Here is a 24,819-nt window from a genome sequence, read left to right on the forward strand (position 1 = left end):
CTCTTGATAGTTTAGAAAATGTTAAAGAAGTAAAACTGAGGACTCCACATACAGAATGAAGAGGATTGACAGGTAAGATGTGCTTGTGCCACAGCTCATGTTTCAAGGAGGCCAAATGTAGGATCAAATGTAAGACCTTAAGGCAACTACTGTATCATTTTCTATGTTAGACAACTTCTGTTTGGTAGGAGATCATATTTCTGACCACTTGCCTCTAAAACAGTGCAGTTGATATTTGTGAAGAGCTGAGTTAGCAAGTTGCAAGCCCTTGATCAATATATGCTTCTGTGGTGGAACTGCTACACGTTCTGACCTCCAAAACATTGTAACCATAAATCCAAAGATAGGGAAAGTACTTAAGAAAGTACCTTCTATATATCACAGCATCTTTCATTGTATTTTCCTGCATGCAGTTTGAAAATTGAGTTAAGACCATGAAGCAGCAGCAGCTCCTCGGTTCTCTGAGAATCAATTTCAGGAAGGGTCAGCAATGGTGCCCTTGGAAGCGTTTCAGTTCCGTCCGCAGCCCGTGCTCTGCTGGGCAGAGCTGGCGTGTGCGCTGCGGGTCAGCGGGGCAGGAAAGGGACGGCTGTCACCCCCGTTTGGTGACAAATGTCCTGCGCTGGTAACGGGGCGGCGTTGGGTGTGGGCCAGGCAGGGCCGAGGCTGAGCGGGCAGCGGGGCTCTGCCGCCGGGGCTGCCCTGGAGCAGCGGCTGCTGCCCGTGCCAGAGCTCAGCACGCACCCGGACACGCTGTGCAGGCATGGGGCACACGCCACCCGTCCGTGTGTCGGCCCAGAGCGCGGTGCGGTGCAGCCCAGCCCCGGCCAGGCCCGTTCCGCCGCAGCCGGGGCGCTCCGCGGGTCACCTTGCCGGCTCCCCCAAGGCGCGTGCGCGGCGCCCGCTGCCCGCAATAAACATGGCTGCCCCCGCCTCCCGCGCACCTGAGGCACCGGCGAGAGCCGCTTCCGCCCGCCTCCGGTCACGTGACGCGCGGCCCTTACGGAAGCCCGATGGGGACGCGCAGGCCGCGTTTGGCGGCTGACCCGCGGAGCGCGGTGCGGGCGCGGTGCCGCGGTGCCTGACGCGCTCCCGGCCGGGCCGGGCTGACAGTGCTCCCCGGCTTCCTCCCGCCGCACGGGGTGAGTACGGACCGCCGGGGCCCGGACGCAGCGGTTTCAGATCCACTGGGAAGGCTCGGCTTGCCCGCGGGGCCGCAGCCGGCCCTTCCCCGCGCTCGCAGCCGGAGACCCTTCAGCCCGTGTGTCCCCCTCGGCCGTGTGTCCGCCCAGCCCCGGCCCCCTCAGGGCCCGTTCCGCCCCGGCTCCCGGCCGCCGGCACCGCCCCCCGGCCCGACCCGGGGCCCTTTGGGCTGTGCCCCGCGCCCCCGGCCCGGTGCGGGGTCGCTGCCGGCTCGCGTGGGAGCGCTCGGCAGCGGGACAGGCGCCGAGACCGCGAGCGCCCCGCTTCCCTCGGCCATTAGCGGCTGACCCGCCGCGACGACCCCCCCAGAAAGGGAAAGAAGCACCTACACCATCTCTATTCCCGAATGCTTTTAATGCCGCCACAGCGCAGTGAATAGTTGGGTGTTGCAGAAAAAATGGTTGTCAGAGGGACTTTTTTTCCTAAGGTTCTCCGGTAATTTTTTTCTCATTAAAAAAAATTAAAGTTTTTTGTGCTAAAACATTCTGCTGGAGTAAAACAAACTTGAAAGAATGCAGTCTTTAGTGTTTTGTGATCATATAGCCTTGCTCGTGTGTAATAGGTAAATTTTGTTGATGTCATCCCAGTGCTAAGGAGAGGGACCGGTGTACTGTATAAGCACCTGTAACTATGCTTTGCAGAACAGCTTTCAACGTTTATCCTACCCCTGGTGCTCATCTCCCTCAGGCTGTTCTGTTTGTGCTTTGTTAGTTCACCCTCTCTGATCTGTATTCTGACACTTTGGGTCCTTAACTCCTATCCTTAACTTTGCCCTGAGTCTTCCTCCTCTTACTTGTTCAAGGATATCTGGACGCTTGCCAAGGGAACACTTTGTAGCTTATGTACACCAGAACAGAGGATCTGTGAAGTAGCCACATCAAGAACAAACAGTAATGGAGCTGGAGGAGCTACAGTTTGGTGTGGGTTGCAAAAACCCCCTCTGAGCTCAGTGCTGCCAGAGCTATACTGTTACCAGAGCTCATCTCCTTGTATCTGGGGCTGCACACACAATACAGAACATTCCCAGCTGCAGCACAGATATGGCCAGTGTCTGATTATGGCCAAAATGCTGCCAAACAGTTATCCCTCACATTTGTATGCATTGCTTCATCCTCATCTCTTCTGTTCTTGCTTAGGAGAGGGGGGTACTCCTGTGTCTTTCTGAACATGTAACTCACTTCCTATAACCTTTCTTTTGCTCTCTTGCATTATTGTCCTCTGGATTTCCTCCTTCCTTCCTTTCTTCCGTTAAATGCTGCTGATGCTCATTTGCACTTCAGCTGTTTTCTGTCTGTTTGTCCTGTATTTGTGATTGGATCTTTATTGTCTTATTATTCTCAGACTTCTGTTATCATGCCTATTTAAGAGGTATTTAGTTCTGTAAATATCAATTTTAAAATCCTTAGTCTCCTGATTTATTATTAATGCTTTCTGTAAAATGCTTTGTGTAACAAGGACACTGCAGAAAACATAACTTTGTTTTGTTCAGAAGCTTTGTCAAAATGTTTTATCTGTTGCTGAGATCTCACTGTTTCTTGTTCTGCTGTTCTGTTGTAAAAAGGAGTAAAAATTGAAATCACTTTGGCGGCAAATCCAGTTCTTGGTGACAAAGTAGACAAGAAGTAGACAAGAGTAGGAAGATATTGAGGTATTGCATCTGCAGGTCCTTGGCAAGTGCTGCTAAACCCACACAGTGCTATTTAGTTTATAAATACTTGCTACTGCTGTCTGGTTTTGTGTAGGTTTTGCCTTGCAGCTGGAAAGCAGTTGTGCAAGCAGACTTGTGTCCAAAAGCCACACCAAGCTGTGGGGAAGCTGTGATACAGACACTGCTGCAGGGCAGGGTTACTTGTTCACTAAAATTGGAGCTGGCCAGGTGTTTCAAAATGACAGTGAGCAAGTAGGGAAACACCTTTTGTCACACATGAGCAGTAAGTTTATGCTTATGCTTAAAGCTGTTGCCAGTCAATACTCTGGGTACTGTAAGTTCTTAAAATTTGGTCTCTCTATTCTCATTATTTATGAGATTGGGAAATGCTTTACTGATCACAGACAATGTCTGAAATGAAAAGCACCTTTTGGAATGTAGAAATCTCAGAAGGCTGTATTTTGTTCATGTCACTGGCTGATGCAGCCAATGTCTTGCAAGAGGGACAAATGTAGTTTATAAAATCAAATGGCAGGAATGAAAAACTCCATGTGAAAAGGTTAAAATTTTTGAAGTGGCAGATGCTTAAGCACCTCTTGAACTGCTGTAAAGTGTTTATTCATAATTAAATGGGTTCACTTTCTTTCACTTGACACAAGCAGAATTAATACAGATGGATTAAATGTGCAGCATTTCAAGTATTTCCTTGAAAACTTAACTTTTTTAAAGTTTACTCAGACCTTTTTTTAAGGTTACACAGTGGCCTTTTTCCTGCTCCCTGATTGCCTGTTCTCCTACTGTGCTACAGTGACACTTGGAGATTGAGATACTTTATTTGATCTGTGGTGATAGGAGCCTTACAAATAACACTGCAGCTCACAGGACAGACTGCCAGGTGATCACATCTTGGATATAGTGTGTGCATTTGTGTGTTACACGAGCCAGGTCCTTCCCTGTGCTTCTGTCCATTGTCTGAAGGTTACTCAAGGTTTATTGATAAATGTGGAAGTATTGCTTGTGTGAGATGGTGGGAGGGAGGGAGGGCTTGTGAGCTGTCTCACCTGCCTTGTGGCTGCTCTGCACTGAGGCCTTTTGCTCTCAGAGTTCTGCACATTCAGCTCAGCAAAGTACACACACAGTGACAGACGTGGCCTTGTTGCCAAAAATAGTAAAGGAATGTAGTTGCAATTTTAGTGGCAAACTCTGCCTTTTTGCCAGAATGGGTTACTTCATTTAGGGACCCACTTAAGCAACGCCACTCATAGATTTTGTGCTAGAGTAAGCCATGCTTTGCATTGGCAGGTTTGCTAGGAAAGCTATATTTACATGTTGTATATGTATATATATGTCTAGAAACTTTATTTTCCTATTCTAATCCTAAAAAAAACCATCATCTCAGTGTGAGCTGTTGACAAGCCCCCCAGCCGTTGCCTAGATGAAAAGTTTCCCACAGCCAGTTCTTGCAGCTTAGTGTTTCCTCTGGGAGCCCCTTTCCAGCCCCTCTCCAAACGCAGCTTCAGGGTGTCTCTTGACAGAGCCCACAACCATTATCTGGGTCTGAGCCATCAGCAAGGTCCACTGGCCACTGCCCAGGTAATCAGCTTCTCCCAGCTCTCTGAGGTCCCTTTCCAGCCACCCCCAGGTGCAGCTCCAGGATTTATTTTTCTCTCAACCTTAAATCTAGTTTCAAACTCCCAGTGACCTTGGTCTTTGATACAACTCCCAGCAATTGCATTAATAAGTTTCTCACAGCCCAGTTTCTAGGAAACTCCTCCACTGAGGAATAGATGAAGTATTGGCAAAGTCTTCTAAGTTTAAATGGAATCTTGTTCTCTCTCCTCCCCATCTTGTATCAGTTCCGCAAAAGTAAGATGTTAATTTACAGAAAAATATAGAAGTGAGAAGTTTAAAGAATTGCTGCACTTGGGAAAGGTTATGAATACTCTCAGTTTTCAAGCTGATTTGACAGGCTGTTGATAAGGAACTTTGTCCTTGTAAAATGGGGTAAGATCTGGGTGACTGACAGTGAGCAGGAGGGTGCTGCCCAGGCTGAGTCTTTTCTGTCACTACACTGCCTCAACAGGCAGTTTTGTGAGACTTCAGCCATTTTCTCAACCACCAGTATACTGGATTTGTGTAAATGCAAATCAATAATTTAGATTTCTCACTGATCCTGAATAGATTTCTTATCAATCCTACCGATTCTTTGATGTGTTTGTTTGTTTCTATTTCTGCCAGACATTGCAGGAATAGTACCTTACCTGCAGAATTTCTAGGTTGGTTTTGGTTATTTTTATTTGTTATGGCTCAATTTGAGGACCCTCAATTTGAGCATTGTCTACAGTATCACTTTGTTCTTGTTTCATTGCTGGCACCTCTCAGCACTTTGTGACTACACTGCCTATGAATTTTACTGTGTAGTTTCTTCCTTTAAATAAGACTCTTCAGTTAGGATCTCCCACTCTCCTGGTATTCTGAACAAAGCATCTCCTTTCCATGGTTCTGCTGGGTTCCTGTCCCGCTCTGAGGGTGTTGGGTTCCCTTTGGCAGGATGAGCGGGGCCGCGTTCCCGTCCCCGGCTGCCGAGATGGCAGAGATGAACCGGCTGCAGTATGAGATGGAATACACCGAGGGCATCAGCCAGCGCATGAGGGTCCCCGAGAAACTCAAGGTGGCTCCTCAAAATGCTGACCTGGACAAGGACAGCCAGGAAGGATTTCCAAATGCCAGTGTAACTATGCAGGTTCCAGAGCGGATTGTAGTGGCAGGTACGTCTGCATCGCAGTGCAGGTGAAAATTTAAATTGGTTCCCCAGATTTTCGGATGGAAAAAATATATATTGATATGTCATTTTTAAAAGAACAACCTGTAAAATGCTTTCTGGTGTTTAAACAGTTAAAGCTCTTTAACTTGGGAAGTTTTTTAAGATCTGAAAATGTTTCATGAATAGTTTTGGTGTAGCTTATAATGGAGACAGCTGATGAATTAATGATGAACAGAAGGTTTAATTGCTGATGTTTCATCTTACTATGCTATTTTTGGATAAAATATCAGTTTATTGATTTACATACAATTTTTAGTAATTAGCCATAAACTAAAGTAACTATAACAAATTTTGGAGATGGGCTTTATATTTGTCATGCAAGGTGTGTTTGATTTTAATCTGAATGCTAATTTTGTTAAGAATCTGTCTGTTATGAGTGGACTCTGTCAATATTACTTTAGTATTTGTGGTCCTGGGCCTTACAGTGGCAGATCCAGAACTGCTGAAGGTCTAACAGTTTGCAAAATGTATAGTATGCGTATATTTTATGCTTTGATACCACTGATAGGAATGTGTCTTGAGTGCTCTCACTTGCATAACAGCTGATGTGGTTCAGTATTGCTCAGGATCATTGTCCTCAGAGAAACTGCTCAAACAAGTGTCAATGTGGTCTTTATGAGCACTTTAACAGTAGTTTTTAACACACAAGACCTGTTAAAGAAGATTATACTTCATCATTTGGCACAGGCAGGAGAAGTTACTGCTATGATGTCCTTTTGAACTTTTAAGTACTGGCCTTCAGGCCTCAGAAGAATTTGCTTTCTATTGACAACTGATGTTCTTGCAGGTAATAGTGAAGACATTCCATTTTCCAGACCAGCAGACCTTGACATTCTCCAGTCTACTCCATTCAAACCACTGGCATTGAAAACTCCTCCCCGTGTTATTTCTCTTAGTGATCGACCACTAGATTTTTTGGACCTAGAAAAACCTCCACAGCAGACACCTCAAAGTGAAGAGGCCAGTATTATTTTGCTTTTTCCTTAGATGAGAAGCATTCTACTAAAGGAAGTGAAATGACCAATGATTTCTCTACTGTGGTTCAGATCAATTTGGTGCTGACATGTTGGGAAAATATAAAAATATTTTTATTAGCACTATAGTAGTTCTGTGTAGGGTTTGAAGTGGCAGATGGCCTGGGATTGCCGCGATCAGCAAGCTTACTCACTACTTACAAAACTAAAGTCATAATTAGAGCTATTCAAAATACTTCTAACAAAAAAAGAGATGGCTGCAAGGTTTTTGGTTTTTTTAGATTTATAGACTATCAGAAAAATATAAGATTCTTATAATGTATATAGTTATACATTATAATGTATGTGCTTAACTTCTGGAATTCATAGCCAGATGATGTAACACCACACAGAATTAATGAGTTTTAATGAAACTCTGAAAAAACCAACTTCAAAGAATGGTGTAATTTTGGCATCCAGCTGAATAATGGCAACTGACACTTTAAAAATGGAAAATTATTTATGAAGCTGCATATTCTATAGACAAATAAAATACAATAGAAATGTATTTATCTCTGGTGATAGGAAATAATCCTAGAATGGGTAAGGCTGGAAGGGACCACTGGAGTTGATCTAGTCCAGCCTCTCTCAGCAGGGTCATCCTAGAGCATGTTACTCAGGATCATGTCCACATGGCTTTGAGTATCTCCAGAGAATATTCACAATTCTTTTGGTTTCCAATTTTGACATCAGGTCACGTGGATAGGTAACAACAGGATTGCAGTAGGTTTGGGGCTTGATTTTACATGTACCAGCATCAGATCTGTCATCAGGTGTTTTCCTCCCAATCACTGTGAAACCCATGAAAATGTGCCTTTGTATCTGAGGGCAGATCTGACTGACAAACCTCCAGTGCACAATGTTGTGTCCTGGAACTGTCTGGCTTTTATGTGTCTCTTGCTCCCGTGCTGCAGGTGCGCTCGGTGGGAAGGCTGAAGAGAGAGCGTTCCATGAGCGAGAACGCCACGCGGCAGAACGGGCAGCTGGCCCGCAACGATTCCATGTGAGTGCAGCCCCCCTGCAGGGCCACTACTGCAGCTTTGGGACACACTTCCTTTGTTCCTTACCTCCTCCTTATTTGCTTTTCCCAACTAATGTTCTGTATGTTGTGGCAAGAACATCATTTTAACTATTATAACACCAGCCTTTTTCTTCTTTTCTATGGGTTTTGTTTAGGGAGGTGACTTCTTGCAGTGGATGGGTGGAAGTGTCTGTGGGCTCACAGTTGGTTTCACCAGTTATCAGGAATTGTTATTTCAGGAGATTTTTCAGTTTCTGAGTTGGTATATTTTTTTCTCCCCTGAATTCTGAGGAAATTAAGTTCTTTCTGAATCAAAATGTTCCCAATTCTCTCACTGTTAATATTACAATGATTTTCATCCATAGGAGAAGAAATACTTTTATTTCTTCAAAAATATTAGAATAAATCATTTTTCTGTGGTATCACTGTGCTTCATATATTAGAATCTGTGAGTATATATATCTTAATCTTTTCTGACCAAAATGGAGCATTTAGAATTGGAAACTTCCATCTGTTGCTACAATCCTAGGTAGAAGTTCTTAGGGTGCCTTCTGAAGACATACATGTCTGTAAACTTTTATTGGATATGATAGTCTTGGATTAGTCATGGCTTATTCTGAGTTACAGCATCTTTCCACCTGGAAATAACTGGTTTTGCAATATAACACTTAGGAATCTTTTATATACAAATTTTAATACAGCTGCCATAAGGAATACTTGCCTTAGAAAAGGCTTTAGATTTAAGATTTGAAAGATGGCCTTCATCTGTCCCAATTTAGACTGTATAACAGTATTGCTAAATCACCATCAAACTTAATTTTCAGTAACTAAAGGGAAATAAGTGCATAACCTACTTAGGATCTACCTATTTTTAGTCTAAAGTAGATCAAGTGAATTATGCCCTAGAAATGCCTGCTTTCTTCTATTTACATCAGGGGCACTAGGAGGTACTATGTGTACTACATATATGTCCACCTGTTAATTTGGCTAAAATGAAATGTTCTCTGATGCATGTTCCAGACATGTTATACTTCTCCTTCTCTTCCAGATATTCATGGAAATATTGTTTCATATCTTCCCCTTCTTATTTGATCAGACTTTTGGTTCTTACAAGGTTATAGATTGCACATGTCTAGGTGCTCATGTCTGCAGAGTCACACGCATTTACTGAGCTGGCAAAACTTAATTCCCATCTTTAAGCTCCTGATCAGCTCAGTCTCTGGGTGTTCTATCAGCCTCCTTGGTGTCCAGGTTCCCTGTGGTGTCACTCATCCAGCAATGTCCCATTGGGCTGGACACACACTGTAATGTCACTTCAGAATTGCTTTCTCTTGCCCATCTGGTAGTTTGGACACAGTAGATGCTGGAGTACCATGGTCTCCATGTGATGGGAGCTTCCTGTGGAAATATTTCTCCCTTTGATGCTGCCAGCTCTACTTTGCCAGTCTTTGATGTATTGCACTTAAAAGTAAAGAAATTCTTGCAAATTTCTGAAATTGCTTTACCCTTGATCCCTGTGTTAGTTTAGTCTTCTAAAAGTCATGGGCCATGCCAGCCATCTGAGAAAATCATAAGAACAGTGCTGCCTGTTGTTGCTGTCAGATTTCTCACTCATCTGGACTTCTCGAATCTTAAAATCCTAAATCTGTAAAATTCACCCATGTGCTTTGCTGTCACTCAATAGTTACATATAGAATTACTGAGCTTACATAGTCTGAATGTTATGTGCTGTCACAGTAATTTAATCTACTCTCAATTCTTCAGAGGCTTAGCAATACAATAAGCACCTGGAATCCTGTAAATTTAAAAAGGCTGTGATCAAGGAACATATAACTCAGTTTATCATTTAAAAAAGCCAGGAAATTGTGACACACCTGGAGAGTAGTTTTTCTCTTTTGATGCCCACACTAGTGCTTGATAAGGTCTGTCAAATAATAATTCCAATGCCAAGCACCTTCTATTGTATCTTTTTGATTGATCCAGGTTCTCTTCTCCTGCTTGTAAGATAAATAAGAGCTAGATGATATTGAGCCTTCTGATCTGTATTCTCTGCTGTCCCTGTGGAAGATACCCTTTTTCCTGCAGATAATGTATTTTAGTAGAACTTCATTTTTCTCCTCCTAGGTGCTTATGACAGAAGTTATGCTGTGTCTAGTGTTAGAAATCACTAAAATGCTTTGAAATCACAGAGGTTCCTAGAAATGGCTTCTTTCTCTGTCATAATTGCTTCTTCTGATTCAATATGATCCAAAGAAAGAAATTTGAACATGCTATGCCACTCTGATGCTGAGTCTGACATTTCTCCCTCATCTGGGTTTTGTCACTCTCCAAGTAAAGAATGTGACTTTTTATCTGGCTAACTCTCAGGAGAATGTTGTAGGAATTCAGATTGTAAAAACACCGTGGTCACAGTGGAACCTGTGTGGCTCCCACAAATGCAGGAAGGCCAGGCCTTCTGTACTTGGTGAAAAAGTAACCTCTTGGCTCTTGTTTCCTCACAGTTTAAGCCCTTAGGACATATAGTATTAAACTGCAAAAAAAAATTACAAGTTTCATGTAAATCTATTCTTTGCATTATAGAAAATGTAATTGTGCAGCTGTTGCCTCATTTATATCACCTTCAAATTCCTTTATCATCTGGAAATAATTATTTTCCAGTTAATTACAAAAATACAAGAAACTAGCTGCTCCTAAAGTTCTTATATCCAGTGTTGTTGGCTGAAAAAATAGTTTACTTCTGCACTGACGAATGCTGTGGTGCTCTATCTTGACAAAAATCAGTTCTTTGTTTTTGTGCTTTGGTTTGGTTCACATCTTCAAATAGAAAAGGAAGTTCACCTGGGCTGATCAGATGCTGTGATGAGGATTGAAGAGACACTTGGAGCACTGCCTTTTCAAACCTTGGTTTTCAAAATATGACTGCAGTTCTCAAGTTTTAGTCTAGGACACTGTTGTCCTCCTTGGACAAAATATTCACATGTACTGTGTGAAATTCCGGTGCTTGACTTACAAAGTGACAAAATTATACATTCTGGAATAGATTGTGGAAGGTGGCTGGACTCCCTATCACAGCATTCTTGACATGCACAGATAGTGGTTTCTCTTCTACTGTCTTTCTCTCCTTGTCATCCAGTTGCATGCAGAGACAGTTCTCAGTTTGGCAGCTGGGCTTCACTAAAGTTATGATTCTCTAATGCTCTTAGAAATCCTGAGACTAACAAGTACCTGCTGGTACAGTAACTGTCTGTGTAGCAATAATGACAACTCTCTAAATTACAATCCCTCTATTTCTAAGGATGCTTACTTAAGAGATTACAATTATTATTCAAGGTGGCACAGATCAGATACTGTCCCAAGAAATAAAATGCCACGGTTCCAGTCACCTCTTTCGACTAAGGATTGCACGTAAGCCTGAACGTTACCTGGTATATGAAAAGCAAGACTGTGTTTAATTCTGTAGCTCTCTGCAATACTAATATGCTGACTAAGTACCTGTAGTTTAGAATATAAAATTTGAAACAGCTACACTGAATGTGTGGGTTTTAATTTTGCATCAGGATTTCTCAAACTTGGCCAAATTGCTTCCCTCTCTAAAGAGCATAGGGAAAAATTCCTGACAGCCAAGGAAAGGGACAATTAAATTTCAAAATAGCTTTAATTTCTTGGTCTCTTTGTTCTTTGGCTAGTTTTGAATAGCTGGAGAAACAAAGCTTTTTGTTGGTCATTGCCAGCCAATGCTGAATGCAAGGATTCCATTTCTGGTGATAAAATCACCAAAGCACCAAGAGTACATGCACAAGTGGGCAGCGCTTATTTTTTTTTTTTCTCCAGCCTTTTCCTTAGGATAACACATCTTTCTAGAGAGTTCAATTTCACAGTTTGAGAAATTCTGTTCTTCATGCAAATCATGGAGGAAAAGGTGATGGTGTGCCGTCTGTCTATGTGCTTGAATTTAAAGTAGCCTTGATTAGTTAAATCTGTTTACCTCTCATTTGATACTACCAGAACTGCAAGTCAGAGAAATACCTGGAATAAAGCCTGTGTACACCACAAATGCTTTGAGAAGGTTTAGGGGAGATTACTGCTAAGCTAAAAACTGCATATAGCAAAATGCTACTGTGCTCTTTCATAGTAATGTCTGTAATTTCATCTTGTTTTGGTTCCAAGCTCTGGAATTGGCTGGTGTCTGTAACCAGGGAGGAATAAAATAAGTGGCTGGAGCTGTATATAAGAATTCTTTTCAGAGTTGAGAAACAAAATTATGCCTACAACTAAGACCATTGCACTAGAAATGGAGGGTAGGGGGATAGCCAAAATGTCTAATAAGTGCTCATACTGCATATTAGGGAATTTCCTTATGGCAGAGATTGTTGGTTTTTTTTTTTTTTTTGCATGTTATCTGGGCTAATTTGTCTATCAGGTAATTGCTTCATAATATTTCTTCTCCATGGTCTCTGACATAGTCCAAAGAACTACCAGATGCTTACAGGACAGCAATTTAAAAGCCTGAAAAAGGAAAATAGAAGAAAAATTTTGCTTCTCTTTCCACCCCTCAGTCATGGTCTTTGTGCCCTTCATAGAATTATTATCTTTTTTTTATTTTTCTGTATTATATAACTTTGAAATTAATCATCACATGTAATTCTAGAGAATTATGTACAGTTTTAGTTAAAACTGGGGATTTTTTGTTTTGCTTTTTAATTTTTTAGAATCTTTTTAGTATATGCAGAAATCTTTGTATGCCAATATCATTACTGCAGTATTTATAGTAGTACCATTCTGGACAACAGGAATTCCACAATGTTTTCTGTTTTGCAATATGTCCAAATATTATTTGCTACCTTTTTTTTTAAGTTGTCTTTCACCTTTTCTGTACAACTTTGAGGTGATGTACAGGAAAAATTAGTTTTAATGTTAAACATACTGTGAGTTCAAGCCTTAACTCTTCTCTCATTTACCTCAATCCAGCAAATCCACAAGGAGTAAAATTTCTGATAAATTCATTTCAGTGGCAATATTTTGAATTTGACCCTGCTGTTTGATGTTTTTCTGCTGAATATTGGCATTTTTATTGCAATTCTGGAGTAAAATGTGTATTGATTACACAGTAGAAGTCATCATAAATATGGAAGGAAGATGGATTCTACAAGTGTGGGAGAAGGATAAAAGCTGTAAGGAAGCACCCAGATATTTATTGAAATGTAGTCTATGGCAAACTGAAAAGATAGCTGCCCTTGAGGTAACAAACAATGACCAGCATCAGCCAAGCCCCAGCAGATGCAGTCTGAGAATGTCCCTTGAAGCCCAGGATGGCTGAGCTCTGCTGTGGGTGAGGTGTAACATGCTTTGGTTCTGTCTGTTCAGTGGAACCCTCTGTCCTGCTCAGTTTTCTGATCTTGCTGCCAGCCACGTGCACAGCAGCTCTGTTCAAATGAAGAGGAGCTACAGCATTCTGAGCCAGTTAGAGATTAGCCAAATATCAAACCAACTTCCAAGTACTCAGCATTAATGTTTTAGTAAAATGCCAAGGTCAAAAAGATTGGTATTTTAAATCCGAAAGTGTTGTAGCAAAGCACAAGTGGCAAGGAAATGTGTTGATTATGGGTGCTAATCTAGAAATAAAAACTAACCCAAGATTTAAAGGGTATGGTGGCTTGCACTTGGCTTGCATGTGTGTTAATATTTACAATTAAGTTAACACAAATTAATTCCTATTAAAAAAGCATCTCACCTCTAATAAAGTTTCCAGATTAAAAAAAAAAAAAAGAAAAAGGACTTGCTGTGTGAAGGAAAAGTGAGTAAAGTCACTTGGAATGTAAAGAAACATAAGCAAATTGTAGGCAATTTATCAAAACTATTTTTTCTCTGATAGACAAGTTTGGTATAATCCAAATGGCCATGTTTGAAGTCCAGTCCTAAATATTTTAAATAATACTTTTTGCATCAGTTAGATCATGTAATTTGTTGTCACTGGGATGTGAATTTTGTACTATTCTTGGAATTTGTTAGAGTTTGCCTTTAAACTTCATGTGCAAATCAAAATATTGTCTGTGCAAATCAAAATACTGTGTTGATCACAGCTTCCAAAAAAATTTGAAGGGGTTCTGTGTGAGATTCTCCTTACTGAAAAAGGCTTGTGTTTTGAAAAGAGGTAATGTGTAGGATTTTTTTAAAATGCCAGTGCTTGTAAAAAAAATCTTCTCATTGATGTCAGTGGAGACTTGAACACTGACTTCAACAATTTATCTGTACAAGCACTTTCTAGGAGTAACTGGTATAACAGATCAAAACTGTGTCCTTATTACTACTTGTGCTTGTTTCTGATGAACATATGTAAATGCAGCTCATAATCCCCACACTACTCAAATTTTTGGGAGTGTTACCTTACAAGTGGTGGGAGAAGGGTAAACCAAAAGCAAGCAATAAATATTTTGGAATGGGGTCTATCTGAAAAGTTTTTTTTTCATTTAAAATCTGACTCTAGTATTTCTCTCTTCATTTACTGTGCTTGTACAAACAGTGTGACCCCATCACTGCAACAGGCTCGTGTCTGTCCTCCCAATATGTTACCTGAAGATGGAATAAATCTTTACTCTGCTCGTGGCATTTTGTCGTTTATCCAGTCTTCCACTCGTAGGGCTTACCAGCAGGTCTTGGATGTGCTGGATGAAAACTGCAGGTGATTGGTTGTCACTGATTCTGCCAGCTTCTGCTGCTTTGTTTTTCTTTTCTCCTTTTTAGTGGAGTTTGGTTTCTGTTTACACAATGATGAGATGAAATTATTTGCTTTTGCTTTCCTTTGCTTTCACTACTCATAAGCAATTTAAATGTCCAAAATTCACATTTCAAAATGCTTCTGTTTCAAATACAGGATTGTTTTGGTTTCCTTCCAAATAAAAATCTTAATAGGAAGGGTTAGCCTGTGGCTGCAGGGGTTGTGCTGTTCTGAGATTATCAGTGTATTATGCAATTAATACTTGACCCTGAGCCTGCAAATTTACAAGCCTTGTCTTCTGCTTTTCGGTTGGTGAGCAGTGGTGCAAATCAATAAGATTGGGTTGATGATGTCATAAAGCATTAAAAAATGTGCAGAAGCAGGGTAGAAGATTACAAGGTGTTGTAGGCTACTTTGATAATGTGTTGAGACTTGAAACTGTTACGGTTTATACTGGGAATAGTTCTCTCTGGGGCCACATGGCTGATGGTGGCTGCCCTGGATGCTGAGAGCAAGAAAGGCAGGGGACACTGAGGAGTTGGTTGCTCCTCTGATTATTGCTGTCTCTGGTTTTATGGATAACCTGACACTTGGCGAGTAATGAGTCAGAACAAGCCTCATAGCAATCCCTGTATAGTTATTTCCATTCTCTTCAGTGGAGTTTTTTTTACTTGGTGTACCCTTGGACTGTCTGGATTTGGAATTTGGAAGTGTTCCAAGAATGGCATGTTTAACACCATGGAAGCATTCCTAAAGACTAATAATGGCAATATTCATTTACCAAAAGCAATTTCCAGGTTAGTTGTATGCCAGCACAGAAGTTCAGGTAACAATTGCACACAGTCTCCAGAGTAGGGCTAGCTCAGACCTCCAGGGCTTGCCAGGAGGTTGAATAGTGGAAATACTTGGTAAGAGCACTGGGAGGAACTGCTCATTTCTCCTGCAGCCCTTCAGTTTGGCCTGTGCTACCAAGTTCTTAGAAATTTGCTGTCTGCCTCTGCTAATATCTTAGCAGCACACTTACTATGTGTAGTGTGAAGTTTAAATTATTTGCTTTCTAGTTGTTCTGGTAATGAAATGTGACTATCAAGCCAATCTTACTGTGAATGTCTGTGTGTTTGCAGTCACTTTCCAAACTGGCACCTCCTGTAGCTCACCATGTTTGCTGACCTGACAATACATAAATGCCCATATTAGCATTCCTGAACTGTAAACAACTCCAGACTTGCTGGTCTTTAAACTGTGTTCTTAAACTGGGACTCAGAAAAACAAACAAAATTAGTTGCATAGAGTCCCTTGAAATACTGTATTCAATGAATTACTAATGAATTATTTATTCCTGTGAAATGCCAGGCTGTAGCTGTTAAAATTTTGATGCCTATCTATCAACAGTTGGGATTCAATACTTTCTTTTCCTTTATTAGTGTTAAAATTATATAATTATTAATTTGTTTTGCCAAATTAAAGCTCCCAGATAAGAAGGAATGGTACTGTGTATGAACAGTAGCACTTATGGATCCTGTGCCAAGAGTCCTTGTTAAAATATAGATTGGAACTGTAGCCCTTTTCCCAGTCTGCAGTGAAGCTAGCAGGTTTAATTCCTGGCTTCTCTTACGCGTGTTCTTGCCCGTGTTTTCTTGGATTCTGGAAAACAAATCCATATATGTACATACACTTTCAACTTAGTTCAATTATCAGAAGAATTCTAGGATCCTGAATATTTCAAAGGCTGCGTTACTCATCCTGGTCTGAGTTAGTTTTTGAGGTGTTCTTATTAACCTTCCTAGAAGGAATGGGAAACCTGTTCCTAGTCACCTATGAATAAATAGGTGCTAAAATAATGAACTTTTCAATAAGGTGAAAGTGTATTCTTTGTGGCTGGGTGTTTAGACACCCACCATTACAGCTGGCATGGGAATGTGAAATTTGGATGATCCACTTGCATGGTTGCAAAATATTGTTCATTTTAAATTGCTCTAAACCTGCACTCTGTTCTTTTGCTCTGTGTAATGTGCTTTCTATCTCAAAGCCTTACCTATTTTAACGTTTTATGCTCAATACTTGAAGAGATCTTTTAAAACTAACAAGATCTGGCTGTGTGTTACTCACTAGAAATATTTTTAACTTGTTTTATAGCTTGTCTTTTTTTTTTTTTTTTCCCCCAACATTTTCCAATCTACTAAAACTGCTAACGGTAGGTGCTGATGGTACTGCTGCAGATAATGAGTTATGCCTAGCTCAGCCAGCACTGCTCACATAAAGGGTTATTTAAATGAGCAACAATTTAATGATCACTGTTTACTCTTGCATTTCCTTCAGCTTGGACAAGGACAATAGGTCAGTTTTGGTTTCTAGTTCTAACCACTTTTCTGTTTCAATTTCTTTGGAATGACTGTAGGGACTACCCCTAGTGTCCTTTAAAGGCTGATCTTTTATGCTCTAGGCAGTAGAAGAAAATCTAAAAACAAACCAGCCAAACAAACAAGCCCCAGAAAAGCTCCATGCATTTAAGGATTTTAGTGATATCTTAAATGCAGGAAAAACAGACAATTTCATAACTGTATGAAACAGACTTGTTTTGGACTTTAGACTGTACTTTATCTAAACTGTTCTTCATCTCTTGAGTCAGTACATTTTATTTAGGAGGAAAGAGCGTGGCAATTTATAATTTCTTTTCTTTAGGATAGCCCTTTCTAAAAGGCCGCTGCCCTTTTCAAATGCCAAACTTCACCCACATAATCATATCCTGAGGTTTTATAAGATCATTTTTATATTGAAAAAGTAAATTATGTTTTTCATTGTAGAAATAAAATAGGAAGTGAGTTAAGACCATCAAAGAGGGCTACACTTGACTCTGGCCTGGGGTCATAATATTTCAGAAGGAAATGAGATGGGTGTGCAGATGTGGAGGAGGCTGGGCAAGGCAGCTTTGCTGTACTGGAGTATCTGCTGGCAGCACTGAGACAGGCAAGGGGAGCACTTTGAGCCAGCCAGTCCTGTTTGCACTTCAGGAGCTCACCCAGCTCATGTCCAGAACACATCCCTTTATCCTACTGCCCATTCTCATGGCCTTGCTGACACTTGCAGAGCTGAACACAGCTGCTGCCTCTGCTGAGCACAGAGTGTGTGCTGGCCACAGTGCCCCATTCACAGGCACAGCAATGATGGAAACTGGACACAGGTTCTTGAATTGTCCACCCCTCGTTGTTTTCCTCCCAGACCATGTGTTTAGGGTTGCATCCCCACTGTGGAAGCAGCAGAAGACAGACCAGGTTCAGTTGCTCCTTGCCTTACTGCCTGTTTTCCCACTGGTATTAAATTGTATTCCTGAGCATTCCCTTCAAGTTTGAGGTTGCTGCTGTATTTGCAGGGAGTACACATGATCTTGGCATTATGGCCTCTTCAGATCATACACTAATGTTTAGGATGGAATTGACAGAAACAGCCAGAAAATTCAAAATTCTAATGTGCACTTATTTTTTTTTAAAGAAGGCCATGCATTTAATGGCTTTTCTATATTATACTTGCACATTATTATTTACCAAAAAACCTTGCTTCTAATTTTGGGGTAAGGTTCTCAGTTATGAGGCCACTGTGATCTATGTAATCAATTCTCTGTTGATATAAAAAGCCAAGCAAGTGGAAGAGGTGGAGCAATATTGCGGTATTCCTTTTGGGTCCACCTGTAACAAAATAAAATGTGAACTGTAAAGAAAAGGAAGAAATCACCTACAGCTTTTTAACAGCCTGGCTGTGTTGGGAAGTGGGATCAAAGACTTGAGTTTAAGTTGCTGACTCACGCAGATCCCAGTGTGTTTTGGGTTTGTGCCTTGCTGTAGCCCTCAGCTGTCTCCAAGCCTGTGGTTTTCCTTGGGAAGGGTACTTATGAATTAGGATTGATTAATTCTACAACAGCTGTAAAACTGCCAAAAGATAGCAGAGAGGCTGAATTTAGAGAGCATTTGAGACTGTTGTTCTCATTCTACAGAATCCAAATATTGTCCTGTGTCAGATGGTGTGGGAAGTGCCTGCTGGGTACTGGCACTGGCATTCACTTATCTGACAGTTACTTACAGGTGACTTAACTTCTTTCTCAGAGAAATTCTGTGACCTTCTCCATAGCTGCTGTTTGCTCGATTTCTTACACTGTCTCAAAGTATTTAGTTGTAGCATCTGTCAGAAGATTTTAGACCAGCTGAATTATTTCTCTGGTTAGTAGTTTTGGGGGCTTTTTTATAACTTTCTGTGAGACCTTGTACATTTAAGTAAGAACATTCTTAAATTGCATGTATTGAAACAGGGCTTTCTGTTTTTTAAAATACATCATGTTGGCCGAAATGCTAGAGAGGAGAACATTGTGGTGTGCACTTATGGTGCTAACTAGACTAGGACTTGGCCCAAATAAACAGTTATCAGGTAGCAGAGTTTGCCAGGGCTCCTAGATCCTGATCTTTTGAAGTGAAGCTGGTGGCTGTGATATTTTTGCATGGTTCTGGCTGGTTTCAGGCCAGGCCACAGCATTCTCCCACCCACCTTGACACCAAAGCTCTGCCTCCTGCACAGACCTGCTGGAAAGGTTTTCATACCTAGATTCTCTTTGTCTTCAGTTTTATAGCCTGCAGTATACGTGGGTTAAATGCATGGTACAAGTATCTGTCCCAATGCCACTTGGCATTGGGAAAATGAGAGAGATTAAAAAGAGATTTCAGGCTCCTGCAGAGTTTGTTGCACACCTGGGATGTGGAACCCTAATGCCTCATTACCAGAGGCACTGGAAACATAGTGCCAGCTTGTCAGAGGGTACTGCTGGTGCTCACATCTGCTGTGAACTGCAATTCAGGAACTTCTCACTGCAAACTTCATGTGTATTAGGAAGCTGCAGTACTTCAAAAAGCTCTACATTTTCTTCTTGCCTGCCCAGAAAGAAAAAAGAGCAACACTTCCAAGGATGTTCAAGACATCTGCTTGAAGCCTGTAGTCACTTCTCTCTGGAGCAATCTACCTCTCTTCAGACTATATGTGGCCCTTAGGCTGCCAGCCCAGGTTTTCTGAATTCCATCCAGCATAGATGAATACAGGAAAGATAAATCTCCCCTTTCCCTGCAGGGAGCAGAGGATGATTAAAAGAGCTTTTATAAGTATGTGTAGTACATTTATTGATTTCCTGTTATTGTTGGGTGAGGTTTTAGATTTGGAGGTTTTTTTAAAACCAGAAGTTTTTTCCCATGTTTGTAAGACTGATAATATTCACCTAAATTTCTACTCCAATAGTTTGTCTTCTGTAAATGAAGCTGCTTCATCAAAAAGTTGCTTACATGTCTTAGCTACAAAAATATTCAGTGTTGATAAAATTTGAATGAGAGAAATATGGAAGTGCAATTTACAACAAAGTAAATTATAGAAGTTGTATTGAAACATAGAGTATATCTGGAAGTATTTTGATGTTCCTTTGTTCTTTGTGTTTTATCTCTTATCTCTTGTTTGTCATTTCCTGTTTCTGTCTTGTGCTTTCAATCTACAAAATCCTGCTGTAGGCCAATGTTACGTGGTGGGTCAGCTGCTACCACTTCCTCTAACCCTCATCATGACAACACCAGGTAAAGACCATTTTTTTGTTAGTCATGATCCACTAATTCTAAAAGTCAGGTTTTTACTTCCCTCTTTCCAGCAACATTATTTTAAAACACAGTGCTCATTTTTATGCTGCCTCTCAACTCTTGAGATATTTCCAGCCTTTATTCCTTCCCCATCCCAGTCACCTGGCCAGATCTCAGTTGTCTGGTAGATACAATGTGCTTCAGAACTTTGACTCAGATTAATGCCTGAGGGGGAGCTCTTACATTACATGAGCTGTATAGTTTAATTATGTGCTATTTAATGAGGAGCTTGCTAGAAAATTTGGCCTTATCTCACCTAATCTGGAGTTGCTCTCAGCCTGTGATTGTTTGTTGGTTGTCACTGGAGGCCTTTTCACTGCTGTTGTCTTGGCAGATTGACATCCTTTCAGTGGAACTGTGTAAAAGATTGACACAGAATCGTATGGTTAGGGTGATGGGAAAAAAATAGTCCTTTCACATCCATTTTTTCCTATTTGCCATTTAGACTTAAGTGTTTTCATGGAAATGGAGCTTAGATTTGTGTCTAAGTAGAAACTGGATTCAAACAGGTGATTCTTCTCTAAATCAGGAATTCAGTTTTTGAAATAGTCCAAGAGCTATCTCAAGGGTTTTTTTGCTGGTAACCCTCTTGATTGAATACTTGGAATGGTTTGGAAATTGTGGAGCAGCAGTGATACATTGTTATTTGAGCTGGGAGGGATGCCTGTGCATCTCACTGAAATGCTGACCCTCCTTACCTTTCCCAGGAGAGGGTGATGGACAACTGTACTGTAGATCTGGTGGAATTTTCTAATTTTTTTTCCGTAACTAACAAAAACATACTAACAAAAAAAATAGCTACAAGAATACCCTCATCAGAAATCTCTTTGGTTTTCAGAGGACCCCTGGAATAAGTAAATTTTTTTTTTTTTTTTTTTTTTTTGCAAAGCTGAAGGATCTCACTGTTATTGAAATCCAGTCTAGGGCAACTCTCATGTAGAAACAGCAGTTCTTATTTAGAAACAAAGTATTGATGGGCAGTGATATGTGGAAACTTGACAGTTTGTTGGGAGAAGAGAGGCTGCTTGAGCTGAGGGCATTCTAGAGAAGTTTCAGGAAAGTGATGAAAGAACCCACAGTGCAAAAGTAGTTTCTGCACTTAAGAGGATTCTGCAAGCTCCAGGAATTCTCATATTCTTGTTAGTTCAAGTTGGCAAATAACTGTCATTAAATGCTTAACATTCTTTTAGGTGTATTTGTTGGGAATTCAGTAGCCTTGACATTATTTTGCTCCATTTAAGCTGTTTGCAGCAGTTGTTCACGGGTCCTTATAAGAAGGGATGTCAAGGGGAGCTGATATTGGAAACTGAGGTTATAAGACAGAAAGTGGGAAGCTCAGGAGTAGGTGGAGGATCAGGAACTGCTTTACCTGTTGTTGGAAATTAATCTGGTTAAGAGCTAGGACTTGGGTGATCAAAATACAAACCTATATATATAGACTTTCTGCCACTTTTGAACTAATAATAAATGTTCTGTATTTATTTAACTTGTCCTGTAGTTGGAATAATGCTCTTTTTGAATTGCTGCATTCAGAAAACTGAGAGTGCCCTGGGAACAAACTTTCTAATGCACACAAAGATCAGCAAGCATTGAGTGACTGCACTGGGCTTTGTTTGCCAGATTCTTTGCCTAAAATACAGAGATTAATGTGACTGAGTTTCTTAATCTCAGTAAATATCCCCTTGGGATTTTGAAGTAGGTACTGAGCATAAGACACTTTGCAAGTCTCTGGTTATTTTTACTCTTGCAAGGTCTCTTGCAACTTTGGCACTTTAGGTCAGGCATTGTTCAGGTTTTATGAATCAGTCAGTTAACTGGAAATTGTCTTTTGAAGAGCTGTGTTTCAGCAGGAAGTTTGTCTCTGTGGAGAATTTTAAGTGTGGAGAGCAATCAACCCTAATTTTGTCAAGCAACTATTTCATATACGCCTGTGCTTTACTCAGTTAGGATTGTATTGAAATGCAACTCTGTAACAGCTGAAAAAAAAAAAAATTCTTGTCTCCATCACCACCAAAACATACATCTACTAGAATGTTGATAAAATATGGTACTTGCTGATCTGTATGGCTGAGACAGCTGAGCCCTCTCCTTCATTCGATAGATACGCTCTCTCCAACTTTGATACGACGCTCGAGGGAACACCAGATGACATGACAGTTGTAGATGCTGCCTCCTTAAGAAGACAGGTATGTAAAACATGGTAGTTGACAACATTAGGACAAAGCTGTAGCGGTAAAATGAGGGAGGAGGTTTTTTCTATGACTACAAAGGTACCCAGAGCAGACAAGGCAAGGGCTCCTCTCTGTGCCCCTGCTAGACTGCCCTCACATATCATGTATTGTTCTGGGAGTCTGGAGAATCTGACTCCATTTCTGTTCCTAAATAATAGGCACTGCAGGATCTGACCACTGCTGGTTGAAGACAGAAACTCTAATTATCAACTGCTAAACATCCATCTGTTTGAGATACTAATTTTACATGGCTATTTGGAAGCTTCTAGAAAGTGTGGCAACTTTTAATGACATATTAAAAGCCTTTATTTGTTTTTAGATAATCAAACTTAATCGCCGTCTCCAGCTCCTGGAAGAAGAGAACAAAGAACGTGCTAAGAGAGAAATGATCATGTATTCCATTACTGTAGCTTTCTGGCTACTCAATAGCTGGCTTTGGTTTCGGCGCTAGACACAGCTCTCAGATTTACTAGTTGAAAACACAAACAATTTGCAAAATTCCTTGTTTCTGTTTCTGATTGTATGCTGTTTTATAATGAATACACTGGAAACTTCTGCCACAGATAAAGGCTCTAGAATTGCAGTGTTAAAGGGACACCTTGTTCAGTTATAATGTATTTAATAGATTTGCATTGCAAATGCTGCAGTATCCTCCATTGCATGCTTCTGTGTAAACATGGACCAGCCCATGGGAGTCTGCTTCATGTACTGAGTAGTCTCCAGGACTAACAAAACTGGAGGTTTTGTTGTGAAGAGAACAAATGGAATGGGTTTGGAAAAAAAAAAAAAACAAAAACAAAAGCAAAGGAATAAAAAGTCCTTTTTATTGTTCCGTTGTTAGATGCAATTAAACAATTGCACTAGTTTTCCTTTAGTCCAAGTAGTTTGAGGTGTGCCATAAAATCAAGGAGTGTGTCCTGTTCCATGAGTATATTCCTTGTTTAAGTACATGTTCAGGTTGAATAATAAAAGGAATTCTTTGCTAACAAGCAGATTGTCCAGAGGTGTGTAATACTTTTTTTTTTTTTTTTAGGTTTAATTTTGCAGATGTTTTTCTATAAACTACATTTTTAAGCAAGTTAGTCTGTGAGTGATCAAAATATTATGGAATACAGGATTTTGGTGTAGTATCTTTAATAAAACTCTCTCAAAAGAAGCCCAATCCCAAACCATTGTTTAAAATCATTTTAAGAGAATTTATGTAAACTATTAGTCTTTGAAGTAAGTAGTAGCAGTGGCCTGGACGGCTCCAAAGCAGCACGTGGACATGTGACAGCCCCGTGCGGGTTGTGGTGCTGGTGTCGGGCTGTGGGGTGGGGATGGGGGTCAGCCTGGGGTGCCCTGATCCCGGGGTCAGTTTAAGCATTCCCTGCTCAGCCTCGTGCTCCACCCTGTTGGGTAGGTGGTGTCACAGGGCTGCTGAGGGAGCTCCCTGCAGGCTGGTGCCTTCATGTCCTTGGCACGGCTGCAGCAGCCGCAGCTCCTTCCCCCGCAGTTCGGAACAACTCATCGTGCCAGTGTGCGAGACCGGCAGTGACACCCAGCGCTGCTTCAGAGGGAACCTTCCTTAGCGCAGCTGCACCCAGAGCCCTGTGCAGGACTCTGTTCGGGATGTAGAGGGACACAGCGGGGTGAAGAGATGGTGATGCCCAGCGGCTGCAGAGGAGAAGGAGCCGGGGTTTGTTTCAGCGCTGTCCGGGCTGCCCCGCAGCACAGAGGCCGCAGTGCCAGGACTGCCCTGCACAGCGGGACCCAGGGCGGTGCTGGGGCTGCACACGGGGGCAGTGCCGCAGTGTCCTGGTAAGAACAGGAGATCGCGGGAGCAGCAGCATGAGAACGCCTGAGGATTTTGATGCAAGTGCTGCAAATGCCTGCAGGAATGCTGCTCTCATCCATTTCCTGTGCTGTGGAGTCAGAGTGGGCTCAGTGTGTGGCTGTTGCGCTGCTGTAGCCGCTTCCTTGGCTTCTCCCGCAGGGCTGTGGCGTATGTTCCTTCTGAGCTTTGTTTACTGTGTTCTGTGACTACATCGGGGCGTTTGCTGTGCATGTTTTCTTACCATGAATGTTGAAGCGTGTGCCTTTGTCTTTGAGTAAAGACGATAAAAAGGGCCGGGCCTGCTTTGCACATTTTCTGCATTTTCATGAGTTTTATACCATGAGCTTTGCACTGAAAGTGTACTGTAAGAAAGAACTCCGATGGTGCAAATGAAGGCTGAGAGATGTACAAAGAACTGTACAGGCGATAGAAAAAAAAAAAAATAAAGCTTCTTCTAAGTGCAAAAAACCCCGACTTTGTCGTGCACGTGGGAATGGAACTAAAAAAAAAAAAAAAAAAAAAGATTTTACAACGCTGCAAGGTGAGGGGGCCGCCCGTGGCGCACGTTCGGCGAGCGCCGCTGCCCAGGGCCCGCTGCGAGCTCCCCGGTCACACCGCGGGGCTGCCCCGGGCCCGCTGCGAGCTCTCCGGTCACACCGCGGGGCTGCCCCGGGCCCGCTGCGAGCTCCCC

The 24,819-nt window shown here is 41.6% G+C and overlaps 1 protein-coding gene across 7 annotated transcripts; it reads left to right on the forward strand.

Annotated features, from left to right (window-relative positions):
* Positions 1–982: 982 nt before the first annotated feature.
* On the forward strand, positions 983–23,299 carry MFF (mitochondrial fission factor). 7 transcript variants are annotated; one of them, XM_058843929.1, is made up of 10 exons: positions 987–1,142; positions 3,660–3,746; positions 5,402–5,619; positions 6,463–6,635; positions 7,603–7,691; positions 11,040–11,114; positions 14,230–14,388; positions 19,959–20,021; positions 22,183–22,267; positions 22,632–23,299. In XM_058843929.1, the coding sequence occupies exons 3-10, from the start codon at positions 5,403–5,405 to the stop codon at positions 22,761–22,763; spliced, it is 993 nt and encodes a 330-aa protein (XP_058699912.1). In that variant the 5' UTR covers positions 987–1,142; positions 3,660–3,746; position 5,402; the 3' UTR covers positions 22,764–23,299. The 7 variants fall into 7 exon arrangements, with proteins under 7 accessions (XP_058699909.1, XP_058699914.1, XP_058699913.1 ...); XM_058843927.1 differs by having other exon boundaries at positions 990–1,142; positions 3,603–3,746; XM_058843926.1 differs by lacking the exon at positions 3,660–3,746 and having other exon boundaries at positions 983–1,142.
* The last annotated feature ends 1,520 nt before the right edge of the window (positions 23,300–24,819 follow it).

The sequence above is a fragment of the Poecile atricapillus genome, chromosome 8 (assembly GCF_030490865.1).
Source record: "Poecile atricapillus isolate bPoeAtr1 chromosome 8, bPoeAtr1.hap1, whole genome shotgun sequence".
Taxonomy (NCBI): Eukaryota; Metazoa; Chordata; class Aves; order Passeriformes; family Paridae; genus Poecile; species Poecile atricapillus.

What these genes read in the sequence shown, in the direction of transcription:
- MFF (XM_058843926.1), top strand. Translation starts at nt 5,403, where the DNA reads ATGAGCGGGGCCGCGTTCCCGTCCCCGGCTGCCGAGATGGCAGAGATG. An exon ending in AGAGCGGATTGTAGTGGCAG is followed by an intron (nt 5,620 to 6,462) that starts GTACGTCTGCAT and finishes ATGTTCTTGCAG; the next exon opens with GTAATAGTGAAGACATTCCA. An exon ending in GTGCTGGATGAAAACTGCAG is followed by an intron (nt 14,389 to 19,958) that starts GTGATTGGTTGT and finishes ATCCTGCTGTAG; the next exon opens with GCCAATGTTACGTGGTGGGT.